A 17,466-nucleotide genomic window follows, 5' to 3' on the forward strand; every position below is an offset into this window, starting at 1 on the left:
TTGGAGTCATTTTTGACCAGGATATGTCCTTCAACGCACATATTAAACAAGTATGTAAGACTGCTTTCTTCCATTTGCGCAACATCTCTAAAATTAGAAATATCCTGTCTCAGAGTGACGCTGAAAAACTAGTTCATGCATTTATTACTTCCAGGCTGGACTACTGTAATTCATTATTATCAGGATGTCCAAAAAACTCACTGAAAAGCCTTCAGCTGATCCAAAATGCTGCAGCAAGAGTGCTGACAGGGACTAGAAAGAGAGAGCATATTTCTCCTGTTTTGCTTTCCCTTCATTGGCTTCCTGTTAAATCCAGAATTGAATTCAAAATCCTGCTCCTCACATACAAGGTCTTAAATAATCAGGCCCCATCTTATCTTAATGACCTTGTAGTACCATATCACCCTATTAGAGCACTTGGCTCTCGCTCTGCAGGCCTACTTGTTGTTCCTAGAGTATTTAAAAGTAGAATGGGAGGGAGAGCCTTCAGTTTTCAGGCCCCTCTTCTGTGGAACCAGCTTCCAGTTTGGATTCGGGAGACAGACACTATCTCTACTTTTAAGATTAGGCTTAAAACTTTCCTTTTTGCTAAAGCATATAGTTAGGGCTGGACCAGGTGACCCTGAATCCTCCCTTAGTTATGCTGCAATAGACATAGGCTGCCGGGGGGATTCCCATGATGCATTGAGTTTTTCCTTTCCAGTCACCTTTCTCACTCACTATGTATTAATAGACCTCTCTGCATTGAATCATATCTGTTATTAACCTCTGTCTCTCTTCCACAGCATGTCTTTTATCCTGTCTTCCTTCTCTCACCCCAACCGGTCGCAGCAGATGGCCGCCCCTCCCTGAGCCTGGTTCTGCCGGAGGTTTCTTCCTGTTAAAAGGGAGTTTTTCCTTCCCACTGTTGAGTAACACAGACGAACCGGCAACAGGCAGGGGAACACACAGGGCTTAAATACACACACCAGTAATCAGGGGATGAGAGACAGGAGGGCAACACAGCTGGGGGGAATCAAAGCTGATGCGACAGGGGAAACGTAAACTGAACAAACTCACATCAGACAGAGACCTTCACAATAAAACAGGAAACTCAGACACGGGGAACCAAACAAGACACAGAACTAAACAGACAGATTCACAAACAGACGGGGTGACACCATAGACAGACAGAGACACAGACGCAGACTCAGAGGCAGACCAAATATAACACATAGAACTCAAACAATAATAATCATCATCATAATAAACTAGAAAATGATAATTAACTAAAAGCGCTGGGTCACCGACCCAGGACCATGACACTAATAACAGATCAAATGCCATTTTGAGGCTGTCATTTTTAGCATCTACATGGATGTTAAAATCACCCACAATAATTATTTTATCTGAGCTCAGAACTAAATTAGATATTAAGGCTGAGAAATCAGACAGAAACTCTGTGTAAGGTGGATGATAGATGATAACAAGTAAGACTGGTTTCTGAGTTTTACAGCTGGGGTGAACAAGGCTAAGCATCAGGCTTTCAACTGCATTAAAAGTCTGTCTTGGTCTTTCATTAATTAATAGGCTGGTGTGAAAAATTGCTGCCACACCGCCCCCTCGGCCTGTGCTTTGAGATTTCTGGTAGTTAGAATGACTCGGGGGTGTTGATTCATTTAAACGAACATAATCATCCTGCTGCAACCAGGTTTCTGTAAGGCAGAGTAAATCGATTTGTTGATCAACTATTAAGTCATGTACTAACAGAGACTTGGAGGAGAGAGACCTAATATTTAATAATCCACATTTCACTGTTTTACTCTTTGGTTCAGATGTGGATACTGTATTGTTCTTTCTTTGTAATTGTTTATGTTTAAGTTGTTTGTTGCTGGTTTTTAGTTTGTTTTTTGTCTTTTTGGGAGCTGACACAGTGTCTATGGAGATGGGTTTTTTTTTTTTTGGGGGGGGGGGGGGGGGGTAGCAGGAGGAGAGAAGCTGCAGAGAGGCGTGTAAGACTGCAACTCTGCTTCCTGGTCCCAACTCTGGATAGTCATATTTTGGGGGATTTAATAAATTTGTCCATATTTCTAGAAATGAGAGCTGCTCCATCCAAAGTGGGATGGATGCTGTCTCTCCTAACAAGACCAGGTTTCCTCCAGAAGGTTTGCCAATTATCTATGAAGCCCACATCGTTTCTGGGACACCACTCAGACAGCCAGCAATTTAAGGAGAACATGCAGCTAAACATGTCACTCCTGGTCTGATTGGGGAGGGGACCAGAGAAAACTACAGAGTCCGACATTGTTTTGGCAAAGTTGCACACTGATTCAATATTGATTTTAGTGACCTCCGATTGGCGTAACCGGGTGTCATTACTGCCAACGTGAATTATGATTTTACTGAATTTACGTTTACCCTTAGCCAGCAGTTTTAAATTTCCTTCAATGTCGCCATCTCTTTCCCCTGGCCCCTTTTCTTGCCCATATACAGAAGGAGGAGTCCACCAGGGATGGGGGGAAGAGGTGGTTGTGGCAGACTGGGGTCAAAGCAGAAGCAGAGACTGAATTGAAATGACGCCGGAATTAATATTTTTAGAGAGGCAATTAGAGCAGGGTTGTCTGTAAATTGTAACAGGGAAACAGGAAAGGGTGAAAACAATAGAGCTGAAAGTGAGGAAGAGAAATATGATTGAGCCTCAAGGCAACACCAAGTAGTTTGAGGATCATTCAGCCAATAGGTATACTTTTGAATGTTGGCTGCCCAATAATAAAACATCAAGTTGGGCAGAGCAAGACCCCCACTGTGGTTACCCTGTTTAAGTGAGGTCATACTAATCTTATTTGCCCATATAAATGATGAAATCATCTGATTAACAGATTTGAAAAGGGATTTAGATAAAAACAGTGGAATAAACTGAAAAAGATAAGGGAATTTGGGTAGAATATTCATTGTTATAATATTAATCCTGCCAAGAAGTGATACAGGAAGTTTGCCCACCTTTGAAAAGCCAACCTTACATAGGTCAGGAAAGGGTTAAAATTTGCTGTTCGCAAAGCTTTAAATGTACTGGTAATATGCACTCCTAGATATCTAAAGCCCGAAGAAGCAGCTTGTCTAAGCTCTTGTGCAGCTGGGTTTATAGGAAAACATTCAATTTTTTGTATATTAATCTTGTACCCAGAGAAAGAGCCAAAATTTTGAATTATTTTCATTATAGAATGTAAACTAATTGTTGAATTTCTAACATATAATAATAAGTCATCTGCATATAGAGGCGACTTTTGTTGTGATTTGGTGCTTGAATTGAACTGAGTTGAATATAGAACAACCCTATGTTCCGTTCCACCACAAATAACCACTTGAAACAAAGGAGAGGTTCTGAGAGTCACAAAGAGAGGCTCTATTGCTTTTAATCTGTTATATCTTGTAAAGCACTTTGTGATCTCTATCTAGAAATGTGCTATATAAATAAAATTTTACTTACTTACTTACTTACTTAAGTGAAAAGTAGAAAAGTAAAGGTGAGAGTGGGCAACCTTGATGTGTACCACGTGATAGAGTAAAATACTCAAAAATCCACAGTGTTAGTACAAGTTGCTTCAATGACTCCTCAAAAACCGACAACAGCAAAGGGGCCAGTTTTATGTGGATTTTTTTTATAAAATGCGAGGGGGGGGGGACTGTAAGGATTTGATTGATGATATAACCTCATCAAAAGTGAGGGATGCATCAATTTCTGCTGTTGTCGAGGCTGCAATTATAGGGGTATCCAGTTTGTTAAGAAACTGGTTCATATCTATAGACTTAGAGGGGAAATCTGATGTATACAGAGAACTATAAAATAACTTAAAAATTTAGTTGATTTCAGTTGGATCAGAAGTCAAAGTTCCCGATTCATTTTTAATTTGCAAAATTTGGCGAGATACCGATTGGTGATGTAGCTGGTGGGCTAGCAGACGAGAGGCTTTATCACCATGTTAAGAATAGTTGCCACGGGACTATAATAACAATTGCTCAGCATCATGGGTCAACAGGAGAGTTCAGTTTGTAGGTTAAGATACTGCTTATATATTTCAGGTGAGGGAGTTTGAACATATTGGCAGTCTAGAGCTTGAATTTTGCCAGAAAGTTTGTTTTGCTTAGCTTTCTTTGATTTAGATAGGTGAGATGAATAGGAAATAATTTGGCCTCTGAGGTAAGCTTAAGTGTTTCCCATAGTAGAGAATTTGGAAAAATTATCAACTGCAGATGAGATATAGTCACAGAAAGCTTAATCAGACAAGAGTAGAGAATTCAACCTCCATGGATGCTGAGGTCTATAGCCAGGGGACAAAGCCATATCCAGGACTAATGGAGCATGATCAGATATAACAATTGGAAGATATTCAGAGTTGCAAACTTTAGAAGCCTTGAAGGATAACTTCAAGTCTGCGAGCATTGCAGCTCTATGTTCCTCGAACATTAAGATAATCTCGGCAGCAGTTACAGGTGTCGAAGTTACTCGGTCTCTGTCTTTGTTTGCCCTTTGACTTTGAGATTTTGAATCCCAGTTTTGGATGTCTTTTGCCATTGGCAACTGAAGGAAATTGCCGTCCCGGGTTTCCTCCGTGGCGTGAGCGATAAGCAGAGTTTTGTCCTTTCCTTCTAAGATTCCTAATTATTTAAAGTAACACTCAGGTATGCCGTTCAGCTGGGTTAGTTACAGCGCCGGGAGCAGCTTGGGAGAACAAGGAAACACAGACTGCTTCAGGTTGCCTTCCCAAATCAACTCAAAGGTTTATTTGATACACAGCAGTTTATATAGATGAAAAAAAAGGTTCGTGTGTCAGCTTTCCCAGTTCAAACCGGTACAGACTAAATAAGGAAACGTCTTCCTGCCTTGTGAGCAAAGAAGTATCCTGTGTGTAGTTTATCAGTTCAGCTATAATTTATGATCATCCCAGCAAAATACACTCCTAGACATAAAATACAGAGTTCTTTCATTAGTGAATTCTGAAACGAACCACCTAGCCTTTAACGAGCCTTTTCCAGGAGATAAAGAAAAAGGGAGGATGGGAGTAAGGAAGTGGTCTCATCTCTGTGGTGTTTTCGACCTTGGGGTACCAGCTTGTGAGTCCTACACATTAATTCTTGGGTCACAGAGAAAGAGAAAAACAACTAGTAGATGGGCCATATTGAGTAACAGTTTTCCTGTATAAAACAATATCCTGTAAATGCTTACCGTGGTATCAAAATATCATAACAGTTCTCCCCTTTTATCATGAAATGATAACATAGTATAAAGACAGAATGTAATAACATAATATAAAGATAAATCATAAATGTGAAACAAATCATAAATGTAACTAGTCCTTCGAGTGAGCTTAATATCAAAAATTCCGAGAGCGTATACATGGTATCACACAACAGACAATAATCATCAAAAACATGCTGCAACGGTTACAAAGGCTACAATTAGTTTCTTCCATCTTCCAAACGTGTCCTGTAGCCACTTATGTAGCCACTGACCGTGACCTGCATTGGCAATTAGTTCTATCTGCAATGCTTCAAGTTTATTCATAGCTTGTGTGAATGAACCGTTAGGAGCGGTATTATTGGGAATGAAAGTACAGCATACATCAACGGTTACTAGACCACAGGTACCGGTCCAATTAACAGGTAAAGCTAATCTAAGAGTATTATTGCACATCCAATAAGCATGTGGGATTGCTCTAGTTAGGCGCGTGACCATGTGTGATTTAACTAACTCCCCCCAGTCAGTGTCATTTAATACACCGTCTGGGGGAACAATGATCGATTCTCTGCTCGAACTTGAACTGTGTGTGTGTTCCTCCAGATATGATACAACTTCAGCCACAGAGACAGCTAGCCATGTCTCATTACAGCGTGCACCTGGGGAGTCAGAGAAGAATGTATAGTTATCCTTTGTATAATCTATGTGTGTGTCTGGGCCAGTTAACTTTAGTCTGCGCAGACATATCATACTAGTATTAAAATGGAGAGGGATCTGTCCTAAGGGCAGTGAGGGCTTTAACCTATTCTTAGGGCGTTTCATTGGGGCGCAGGTCCCTGCGGTGTCATTAGATAACTTCAATAATTCGCCTAATGGAGTCTCAGGGTTAGTTGGTGTGTGTGTGTGTCTAAGTAGGCAGTCGAGAGGGCTCAGAGTCAACTGTAAAGTGTCTTTAAAGAGAGCATTATCTCCGCCGATTTTCTCTAGTCCCTCAGTGAGGGGGAAACCGGATATGGGGTATCCTACTATTACCTGTTCTGGATTAGCCTTTGAACAGACATAACAGTTACTGTTTCCTAAATCACGAGCGGCTGTTCTGGCATTTTCATACCAGGCGTTAGCTCCTGTTCTAGAGGGCGCATAAGATGGTTTATTAGTGGCGTCTATGTTGCTATATACTGATTTTAGGGAGCGTGAGGAGTGCATTAAGTAGGTGTCTTGCAAAATGGAGCATGAGGTATAGTCAGCAAAATATGACCTGCAGAAATGTGAACATGGTTGCAGTTTACAATACAAAATAGCAAAGAGAAATCCTAAGGTTACTGCGATAGATGTGATAAATAACCTAAATATATAAGAAAGACAGTTCTTCAGTCGTCTCCTGGCCTGGTCCCAGGTTCGAGAGACACAGAATAAGCGTCGTATGATGACAATGGGCATTTCATTTTCTCCATTATCAGGATGAAATGAGTCTGGCTTTATCAGGTTAGACATCATGTGGTACTTTTGGCTTTCTGTTCCTGCTGGATGTTTGAGTACCTTGTTGTTGTTCTTTCAGACGTTGTGTGTTAATCAGTGATTGCGTGTGTGTATGTAACTTTTGGATCCGGGCGCTGGCTCGCCTGAGATGTCATCTACCCGTGTGTGTTTATTTGCTCTAGTTCCGGGCGCTGGCTCGCCGGAGATGTCGTCTGCTTGATCCGACGCCTGAGATGGTCCGATTGGGCTGGTCTTAACCCTGCTGGCATGAATCCACTGAGGTTGTCCGTCTGTGAGGATGCTGGTTCTTCGTCACTGCCAGTACAGTCTGGGGCTGGAACACGCGCGGCCTCCCAGAGAGTCCTTGGTTTTAGTGGCTTCTCCAACATGCATCTCCTTGTCTCCACTGGTGGAACTGTGGAGGGGAAAAGCTGAGAGAGACAAACTTTCTGATAGTTATTATTCAGTTTTTCTACCAGGTTGTGAACATCAGTGGACAATGCAATATACATCACCTTCTACTAGCGGTGCCCCTCTGGAAGCTGACCATGGTGTTGGAAATAGTCTTATTTCAAATGGAAATAATTTGGTTACTGCAGATTGAGTCATTCTAATCTCACACAGGACTTGAGTAAGTAATTTGACCCAGGTCATTAAAGTTTTAGCACACTTTTGAATTACTTCTAATGTGAATGAAGATCCTCTATCACTGTTAATCTGGTGAGGTATTCCGAATCTGGGTATTATTTCATTGCACAACTTTTGACAGACTACTTCTGCAGTTTCTTTTGAGGTTGGATAAGCTTCTACTCATTTACTAAATTGATCCACTATTACCAGTAAGTACTTGATGCTTCCTTGTGCTGGCATATGTGTGAAATCAATTTGTAATGTATGAAATGGAAAATCTGGTTGTGGTAAATGCTGATGTTTTGCTTTTGAGCTACCTACATTAGTTCGCGCACATGTTAGACAGGTTGCTAATATGCTTTTTACTGCATGCAATGTTTTCTCAATTACAAATCTTGATTTTATTGCCCCTATTACCCCTCTTTGTCCGACATGACTCACACAGTGAAAATGTCGGGCAAGGACTGGCATCAGGGAATATGGGAGGGCAATCAAACCCTTAAGATTTTGTATAGGCCATCTCTGTCATCTAAGGTACAGTCATTATTCTCCCAATACGTGTAATCACATGCAGATGCTTGCTCTTTTATGAATTTTAAATCAACATTTTTGTCTAAATAGTCTGGGAGTGTAACAAGTGGCAGCTGTAGGGGCACAGATAATACTTCCTGCGGAGGTGGGAGCTGTGATGCAGCTGCAGCCTTGGCTGTCACGTCTGCTAAGGCATTACCTGTTGCTTCGTCTGTGTCAGCTGTACTGTGTCCTTTCGTTTTTACAACTGCAACGGCCGATGGCAGCTGTATAGCCTGAAAAAGTCTTTTAACAAAATCACAATTTAGCAATTTATTTTCCATCAGCAGATCTAAATCCTCTCTGTCTCCACAATGTGCCAAAGTCATGCACAACGCCAAATGCATAGCGGCTGTCTGCGTAAATTGTCACATGCTTATCCAAATGTAGCTCACAGGCGCGTATTAAAGCCATGAGCTCTGCTTTTTGTGCTGAGTGAAATGGTAATGAGTGAGCCTCTAGTATTATGTCAGGCAATGTCACCACTGAATAGCCACAAAGAAATGAGTTGTCATTCGGCCTTGAACAGGACCCGTCCACATAAACCGTGGCTGAGTCTGAGATAGGTGTTTGCTCTAAATCTGGACGTGGTGCTGTGGATTCCTGTATACGTGTCATGCAGTCATGATCGTCAAGCCTGTCTGAGCCATCCTGTCGGTCAGAAGAACACAGCATAGGATCAATAAATGTGCTGGCGAATCAGGTGTGCTGCTCGCTTTTATAGTGAGATTTGCATGTGTTGTATAGTTATGTTTGCTATAATGGTCGTGACCTAGTGATTGGTGTGTAGAATAGTGTCATGTGAGAGTGTGAGCTTCTCGCAGTCCCTTATCATGATAGAGCAAGCTGCTACTGCCCTCAGGCAGGCCGGCATTCCTGAACAATTCAGGCAGCACCTTTGAGTGGCGGAGGTCAGCACTCCCTGTAATGCATTGAAAGAGGCAGTCATTTCTGTGGACCACAGTATTCGAGGAGGCTTGTCTTTTTTACAACAGTCACGCAGAATGTGGTCATGAAAAGAACAGTCTGGTATCCACTGTCTGCAATAGTTCACCATGCCCAGGAAGGACAACATTTCCTTCTGTGTAGTGGGACGAGGGACAGAGGTCACAGCTTTGACCCTGTCTGCAGTCATGGAACGTTTTCCATGAGACAGTGTGAATCCCAAATATTGAACAGAAGTCTGACAGTACTGCATTTTCTTTGCATATGCTTTGTGGCCAGTCTTTTGGAGGTGCTGGAGAAGCATGTGTGTAGCAGTTTGACACAGTTTTTCACTTTCAGCACAGAGGAGGAGGTCATCCACATGTGGATCAGGGTGCAGCCCTGGAGGAGTGAAGCACCATTGAGAAAGCAGCAGAGCTGTCTATCATGCCTTGGGGCAAACGAGTCCAAGTGTACTGCTTATTTCTATGTGTGAATGCAAATAACGGCTGTGTGTCACAGGTACTGAGAAAAAGGAGCGGAGCATAAATCCACCACGGTAAAATGTGTATGCAATGCATGTCAATATGCTGTGAACATCTGAAACGAGAGGTGGCAGAGGAATGTTGACTGCATTAATTTGCCTTAAGTCTTGTATGAAACGCCATACGCCAGGTTTGTTAGGCTTTGGCACAGGATTGACAGGAGTGTGGGCTTTATTGCTCCTGTAGTCAATAAATCTCCTATGATGACATCTAGAGCTGCGGCTTTTTCGGCAGAAATGGGATGTTGCTTGACATATACTGGCTTGTTGTGTTTTAATAGGTGTACGTGATAAAGTGTACAGTCAATAAATCCTATATCATTCTCACTTCTTGACCACAATGTCATATTCTGGTATTCAGCTGGCAACATAAGTGCAGAAATAGTACAGTGGATAGGATAGGTTAGATCTATGTGACGACATGGTGTAGTTATATCATAACCTATGTCTGAGTTATGTGACAAAATCACTGTTTGACCTTCACTTGTGTGAGCAGTTATCATGTTGTTGAACAGTGTGAGAGAAACAAAAGTGTGGCTCCCAGTCATGGGATTACCTGGTAGTGGCGTCTGTACACGTTTTTTTGGCACAGTGTGTGACATACAGTACCGGACAAAAAGGATGTTGAGTTCATTCTCTGCTGAGGGTCCAGCTGACACAGAGGATGTTCCTTCTCCATCATGTCGGTACATAGGGCAGAGAAAACATAAGCTGTTATCAGTGTCAGCAAACATTTCACCCTTTGTGTTAAATTAAATACACAAATTCATTTTTGCTTTGGGTGTCTGCGGCTGCTGGAAAACTGAGCTAAATTTGCACCTCTAGCTTGTCCAACAGTGCATAAAGCGTTTTATGAATACTAGGATAGATTCATCAGGCTTCTGTTTACACATAGTTACTGCATTTAAGTCAATTTTGTCTCTGGACATTGTTAGCAGGAATTTCTTTAGATTCTTAAAGAAATTGGTGATTTTGTCATTATTTACCCACAAAAACTCTGCAGTTGTGGATGCTTTATCATGCTTTGGGTCTGTTTGTTTACTACCGCGAGTGTTGGCGTGAGGACCTTTGTCATTCCGGCTTTGTTTTTCCTTTTTTCCTTTTAGATAAGTCTTTATTAAAGTTCGGGTAACAGGTATTTCTTTAGCTACCTCTAAACCTCTAGCTACGATATCGTGGCGTTTCATGTGGGTGTCTATTGTGGACACTGCCTGATGCAAAAGTTTTTCTTCATAGTCGTCTAAATTGTTTTTCATAAGTTCCTCACATTCTTCTTTCAAAAGTTTTTCTCTTTTTTTTATGTTCTGCTAATTCTTCCTTGCGGCGTATATATTGTTTTTCCTGATCTTGTTTAAAGAGATGGCTAAGATCCGTTGCATGTGATTCAGATTTTTCGTCGCTTTCTTTTGAGCTGGTTGGATCAGAATGCTGACATTGTTTACGTGCAGCTGCTACAGCGACTATTAATTCGGTCTCATCGTAAGGGTGTGGGGCTGTAGGCTGAACGGCTGAACATGCAAGACTAGCTTTTCCTGCGGTAGGTTTATTTTCTATGCCAGAGCCTGCACTAGTTTTATTTGATGTAAAAGTATCTACACCTGGTTCCGGTCCCTTTTTCCATAGTGGTAACATTTGATGTATCACGTCGCGGCATTCTATCATATATTTTCTACAGGACTTTTTAAGCAGACTACTTTTCTTATCACAAATGATATTCAACATTTCTACTGACCTGTTTTCTGGCGATAATCGTTCGGGATAAGGCTCCAGAAATAAATTAGAATGCATTGAACTTCTTAAGTTGTAAACAAAGTCAGTCACATAAGCACTCCCGCATGTTCTGGATACGTGATCATGGACGTCTTCACCGATTCGCGGACGTAGGTTACACGTAACCGGAAATGGGAGTTGTACTGAGCCGTTATTTGAGACTTTATTTTGTATTTTATTAATTTTTGGTTTTACAGGTACTTTAGATTTTTTATCGGACCTGTCTGTGGTCTTTGAATAATTCTGACTCATGTTCAGTGATTTCCAGAGGGGTTTACACGCTAGGAGGATTTAGGTTAGTATTTTCGCTGCGGCACAGCTGAGGTCACTTTAAATTTATTGCTAGCAATTTTTTGTTTGTGTGAGCAACTCTCACTTAGCGAGCAACTTCTCGCTTAACGAGCAACTTCTCGTAAAACAACAGGCAACTTCCTGTGTCTTTCTGCTTTTAATTTACTGCTTTTAACCCTTGTATGGTAATCGGGTCTGTGAGACCCGTTTTCAGTTTTCTTTCGTTTTTTTTTTTTTTTTTTTTTTTTTTTTAACAAAATTAAATTTAATTATTTACTAGCTTTCTGTGAGTGAGCAACTTCTCACTTTTTAACGTACGTTTCAAGACAACAGGCAACTTCCTGTGTCACTCTTTGGTGAGCAACTTCTCACTTAACGAGAAGTATTTAAGACAACAGGCAACTTCCTATGTCACTTTTTCTGAGTGAGCAACTTCTCACTTTTTAACGTACGTTTCAAGACAACAGGCAACTTCCTGTGTCCACCAACACCACACAAGGGTTAATTTACTTTATTCGGGGACTGAGGAAGTCGTCAGTGTATCTCTCTGGATCACTAAGTGAAACTTCGTCAGCATATCCCGTTTCTTTATGGATCGATCACTGAGAGAGGTATAATAGGTCTTTATATAAATATGAAAGACGCATATTTACCTTCTGTCAGTTATCCCACTTCTGACACCAAATTGAAGGAAATTGCCGTCCCGGGTTTCCTCCGTGGCGTGAGCGATAAGCAGAGTTTTGTCCTTTCCTTCTAAGATTCCTAATTATTTAAAGTAACACTCAGGTATGCCGTTCAGCTGGGTTAGTTACAGCGCCGGGAGCAGCTTGGGAGAACAAGGAAACACAGACTGCTTCAGGTTGCCTTCCCAAATCAACTCAAAGGTTTATTTGATACACAGCAGTTTATATAGATGAAAAAAAAGGTTCGTGTGTCAGCTTTCCCAGTTCAAACCGGTACAGACTAAATAAGGAAACGTCTTCCTGCCTTGTGAGCAAAGAAGTATCCTGTGTGTAGTTTATCAGTTCAGCTATAATTTATGATCATCCCAGCAAAATACACTCCTAGACATAAAATACAGAGTTCTTTCATTAGTGAATTCTGAAACGAACCACCTAGCCTTTAACGAGCCTTTTCCAGGAGATAAAGAAAAAGGGAGGATGGGAGTAAGGAAGTGGTCTCATCTCTGTGGTGTTTTCGACCTTGGGGTACCAGCTTGTGAGTCCTACACATTAATTCTTGGGTCACAGAGAAAGAGAAAAACAACTAGTAGATGGGCCATATTGAGTAACAGTTTTCCTGTATAAAACAATATCCTGTAAATGCTTACCGTGGTATCAAAATATCATAACAGCAACTACCCAAGATCCAAAGAATGTCAAAGAAGTAGGTTCGCAAGGTAAATGCTGAACCGTGTAGCGGAGCAGACCTAAAGCATGTCTACTCAGTAAACGCGATTACCGGAAGTCCTCTTTCCAGATCTTTTTTTAACAAAAGTCCTTTATTCATTTCTTTCCGCCACTTACTTAACAACTCCTTTGCTGAAATCAACACAGTAGGTAGTAGTAATAGTCCCACTGTGTATAAGAAAATTTTAAATGAAAACCTATTTCATAGTTATACAGTTCACTGCATATTCATATAGGGATAAGTAACATGAAGTATGACTAACTAAATACAACTTTTAAGGTAAATCCACAGATGAGCCTTTGAAAAACAAAGAAAAAAAAGTTAAGGTTCTGGCAAAACTAAGAAAGAACACTTGATAAAGCTGTACAAGTTAAATGTTAGAACAATATTTTTGCATAGGCAGAAGCTGCTGGTCAAATATGAGTTATTGTTCTAGGAAATTCTGTAATTATATTTACTTGCTGCCATGCAGAAAAGTGTGTAGCTCTGTAAGGAGTGTTGATTGTATATGTGCTGTGCCTCATTAATTTTGATCACTTCCTGTGTGTTGCAGGTGGTACCATTGACATCACTGTTCATGAAGTCCTGGATGGAGGAGCCCTGAAAGAGCTGGACAAGGCCTCAGGAAATGATTTGGGGGGACAAATTGTGGACAGGAAATTCAAAGAGTTCCTCAGTCAAATCTTCTCTGATGGTGTCTGGGATGAATATGAGAGAATGTTTCCCAGTGAGGTTCAGAAAATAATGCATGATTTCACACTTTTTAAAAAAAGAGATGATGATGTGGAGATCAGCTGCCCATTTAATCTGGGAACACTGGCTCAGAATATGCAAGAAATAGAAAAGTTCTTTGAATCAGTGCAAGGTGCTTCCTGGGATGAAGGATCCATCAAAATCTCTAAAGAGAAACTGAGGTCTTTCTTTGTTGACAGTCTGAATGGCATCACTGACAGTCTCAGAGAAATCCTGAACAAAGATCTAAAGATCACGTACATTCTGTTAGTGGGGGGTTACGCTGAAAGCAAGCTTCTACGCCAACATGTCATTGATCAGTTTGGTGATCAGTGTAAAGTTCTGTGTCCTTATAGGCCCCAGGAAGCGATCCTGAAGGGAGCTGTGCAGTTTGGAAGAAACCCAGCAGTTGTGGCATCTCGAAAATCTGTCTTTACTTACGGGATTGCTGTGGCTAACAGGTTTGACCCGTCCAAGCACAGGGAAGACAAGAAATTCATAAATACAGGTGGTGTGTGGTGTGGTGGCATTTTTCAGAAACTGGTAGAAATAAATGAGGATGTTGGTTGGGATGAAACTAGAAAAACAATCTTAAGACCTATCAAACCAGATCAGACAGTGATAGAAATACCATTTTACCATACGAACACAAAAAATCCAGAGTATGTGGAGGCGGACATGAAGGAAATTGGCTTGCTTGTTGTGAATACCGACAACATAACAGGTGGCATGAATCGTAAAGTTGAATTGAAAATCAAATTTGGCTTCACAGAAATGACAGCCACAGGTACTGATATTGATTCAGGGTCAATGAAATCAATCAAACTCGTGTTCATGACTAAACCATAAGAAAAAATAAGACAAATTCTTCTAAAATGAATCCTTCAAGCACCTGACCACACGTGACAGGCTGTTGGACACTTTGAAACATGAAAAACTCAATATGATCACCGACTGTTGATGTGATTTCCATCTATACCCTAATTTTATATTTTATAGTAATATATTTTTCACTCATCAAAGAGCTCAAATTAGTTTATTAATAATGTATTTGATAACGGAAAATGGAAATTTTTAATCTGCAGAAAGAAAAAAAAAACGGGATCTTTTTCGGTCTGAACTTTGTTGAGCAGCTAGTAATAGAAAATATTACAGATTTCTTTTTTCTCCACATACAAGCTCTTTCTAAATTAAAAACAGAACATACAAATAAAAACCTTATTAACTGCTGCTTTTACATGTGCTGTCCTAGTTATATTTGCTATTCATTATGAAAATATCTATTCTGTATATTCTGTTCAGTAAAAAAAATGTCTCATCAACATGGGCAAAATAACAAAAAAATACAAATAACCCCACAAAGTACAGCAACAGAAATGACCATCCACACCTGTCTGCCTTTACACTTTTAGTCTAAATTCATGAGTCCTGCAGTTTTGTTGGTTCTTTTTGCACTTATTGGCTTTCTAAGACTGCGGAAAATCCCATTTTTCCTTTTTGCATTTCTGTACTGTTAGTAAGAAAATACAAAAGTACTGAACACCTCAAAATGTCACAGTAAGCAGCAGAGTGGTTTGTTGGAACGATCTGTTCTTATTTAGTCACTGAATTCATTTATTCAATGTGTACTAATAGGACCTGGAAACACGAAAGTAATGATATTGTTCTCCCCCACCTATTTAGAGTTCAAAATCTTTGTTGAGGTAGCTTACATTTTTGGAAAAAAAAAAACCTTAATCAGGTTGGTCTGATATTAAAGTTCACATATCATTGTGATCTCACAGCCATTCATTGTTTTTTTAAAAAGAAAGAAAGAAGGAAGGAAAGAAAATGCACACATAGATATTTTGCATTTGCAACTTGATCATATAGCCTATTCACAGAAATGTGCAAAGCCACCTTTACATTTAAGCTGTTTTTGTGCTGCAGAAATCTACCACGTTTATGTCCTGAAGTTCGTTGGCTCCATTAGGCTCACAATAGGGCAAATAGTTTTTGGAGAAGGCCTGAATCAGAGCTCCTGTAAAGGAAACAGGGACAGACTCACCATCAGCAGATCCTGTAGCATACGTGTCTGGTAACAACAGACTGAGACAGAACTAAATGGGGTAGGTTAATAGAGCTAGGAGTTGCAGTCTGAAATGATTCAGTACTTGCCTTGTTTTGTTAATGACCACTGGGTGTTTCAGCTGTTTACTACAAGACAACCACTGCTGAAGCAGGCCAAACACAGGCTGACCTGGGTGTATGCACCTGTTTCCTTTTATATACTTCATTAATGGCATCTTCCTAAAAGACTGTTAACAGACACACACACACACATACACACACACACACACACACAAGTAAATATTATGGCCCACTGTCGGATTTCGAAACCACCAGTAGATAGCAACTCTCTGATGTTATCGACAAGTGGTCGTGCCTGCAAAGCAAAGGGCAGAGATTGCAAACAGTTATCGACATAAAATGAGCGCAGCACTGAGTCTAGTACTTGTTCATTGCCATCTTTATGATCCTGCACATGGCGCTGAAGGGCATGTGTGGTACAACAGGGGCTGCATGTGGTTCCAAAGGGCAGGACATACCACTCATAAATGTCCGGGCTCCGATCTCTTTCCATATCTCTCCACACGAATCTCAGCAGAGGCCGGTCATGAGGAAGAAGCCGCACCTGATGGAACATACTTCGTATGTCCCCACTCACAGCAACAGGGTGCTCCCTAAATCTCAACAGGACACCTATTAAGGATGAACCGAGAGTTGGACCTGGTAGCAGCTGATCGTTAAGGCAGTCTTGCCTGTATTGGAAGGAACAGTTGAAAACTATCCTAGGCTTATTGTTATGATGCACAATATGATGGGGAATGAACCAGGATTCATCTGTGCGGTTTGCCTCTTCAGGAGTGAGTTTTCTTACATAACCTGCTTGTTCCAGTTTATATATATACACAAATCACAGGGGTTTTATACAGTAGTGATTTTGATTTGCATTCAGTTTGTTTTCTTTTTTCTTTTCAGACATTCTGTAAAGATGTATGTAGTGCAGTAAAAACAAGTGTAAAGTGCAGACATCTAATATTTGCCCTTTTCAAATTCATTTTCATGTACCTCATAGTATTTTGAATATGTTTTATTTATCTTTATGAAGACATGATAAATGCATGGCAATCATTTTTTTCAGTAGATTTCTTTAAAAGTTATATAAGAAATATCACATCTTGTAGTTTTATATTATGGTTTATGTTCTAAGTCCTTGGGTGTACTGTTTTGATTATTGTCATTTCCCTAGGTTTCAGTTGTGGTTGTAAAGGGTTTAGACTGAGACAGAACTAAATGGGGTAGGTTAATAGAGCTAGGAGTTGCAGTCTGAAATGATTCAGTACTTGCCTTGTTTTGTTAATGACCACTGGGTGTTTGAGCTGTTTACTACAAGACAACCACTGCTGAAGCAGGCCCACCACAGGCTGACCTGGGTGTATGCAGCTGTTTCCTTCAATGTATTTGTGCTTTGTTACTTGTGTGTCTCTCAATCTATGTGTATAAAAAAAGGTATTTGTACTTTGTTACTTCCCGTCTCTGGTTTTCGTTTGTGTCTGTGCCTACATTTCTGTTTTTCTTTGTGCTTGTTTGGTTTGACTTGGGGAAGGACAAGTAAAGGTGTGTACAAACAGGCACCACCGGTTCTAAACAGTACAACTTAATCTCAGGAATCCCTCAAAGCTTCAGTTACAGGAAACTTAAAAGTGAAAGAAAGACTTCTTCAGGCTTCAAACTATGCTTTATAGCTACACAATTAGCACTCAGAGAATGCAACCCTTCACCAAAGCAGCTCACTCCCGGGGCAATGTTTGCTTTTAAGCTAATAGTAGTGAACTGGACATGTGTGTGCTTAATAAAC

The 17,466-nt window shown here is 40.5% G+C and overlaps 1 protein-coding gene across 1 annotated transcript; it reads left to right on the forward strand.

Annotated features, from left to right (window-relative positions):
• Positions 1 to 13,252: 13,252 nt before the first annotated feature.
• Positions 13,253 to 17,134, forward strand: LOC309704248 (heat shock 70 kDa protein 12A-like; the record flags this gene model as incomplete). The annotated part of the gene is made up of 2 exons (XM_082529296.1): positions 13,253 to 13,256; positions 13,327 to 17,134. 2 exons carry the CDS (start codon positions 13,253 to 13,255, stop codon positions 14,412 to 14,414), a joined length of 1,092 nt encoding a protein of 363 aa, XP_082385422.1. The 3' UTR covers positions 14,415 to 17,134.
• Between the last annotated feature and the right edge of the window lie 332 nt (positions 17,135 to 17,466).

This window comes from Aulonocara stuartgranti (assembly GCF_965226115.1).
Source record: "Aulonocara stuartgranti genome assembly, chromosome: 4".
Taxonomy (NCBI): Eukaryota; Metazoa; Chordata; class Actinopteri; order Cichliformes; family Cichlidae; genus Aulonocara; species Aulonocara stuartgranti.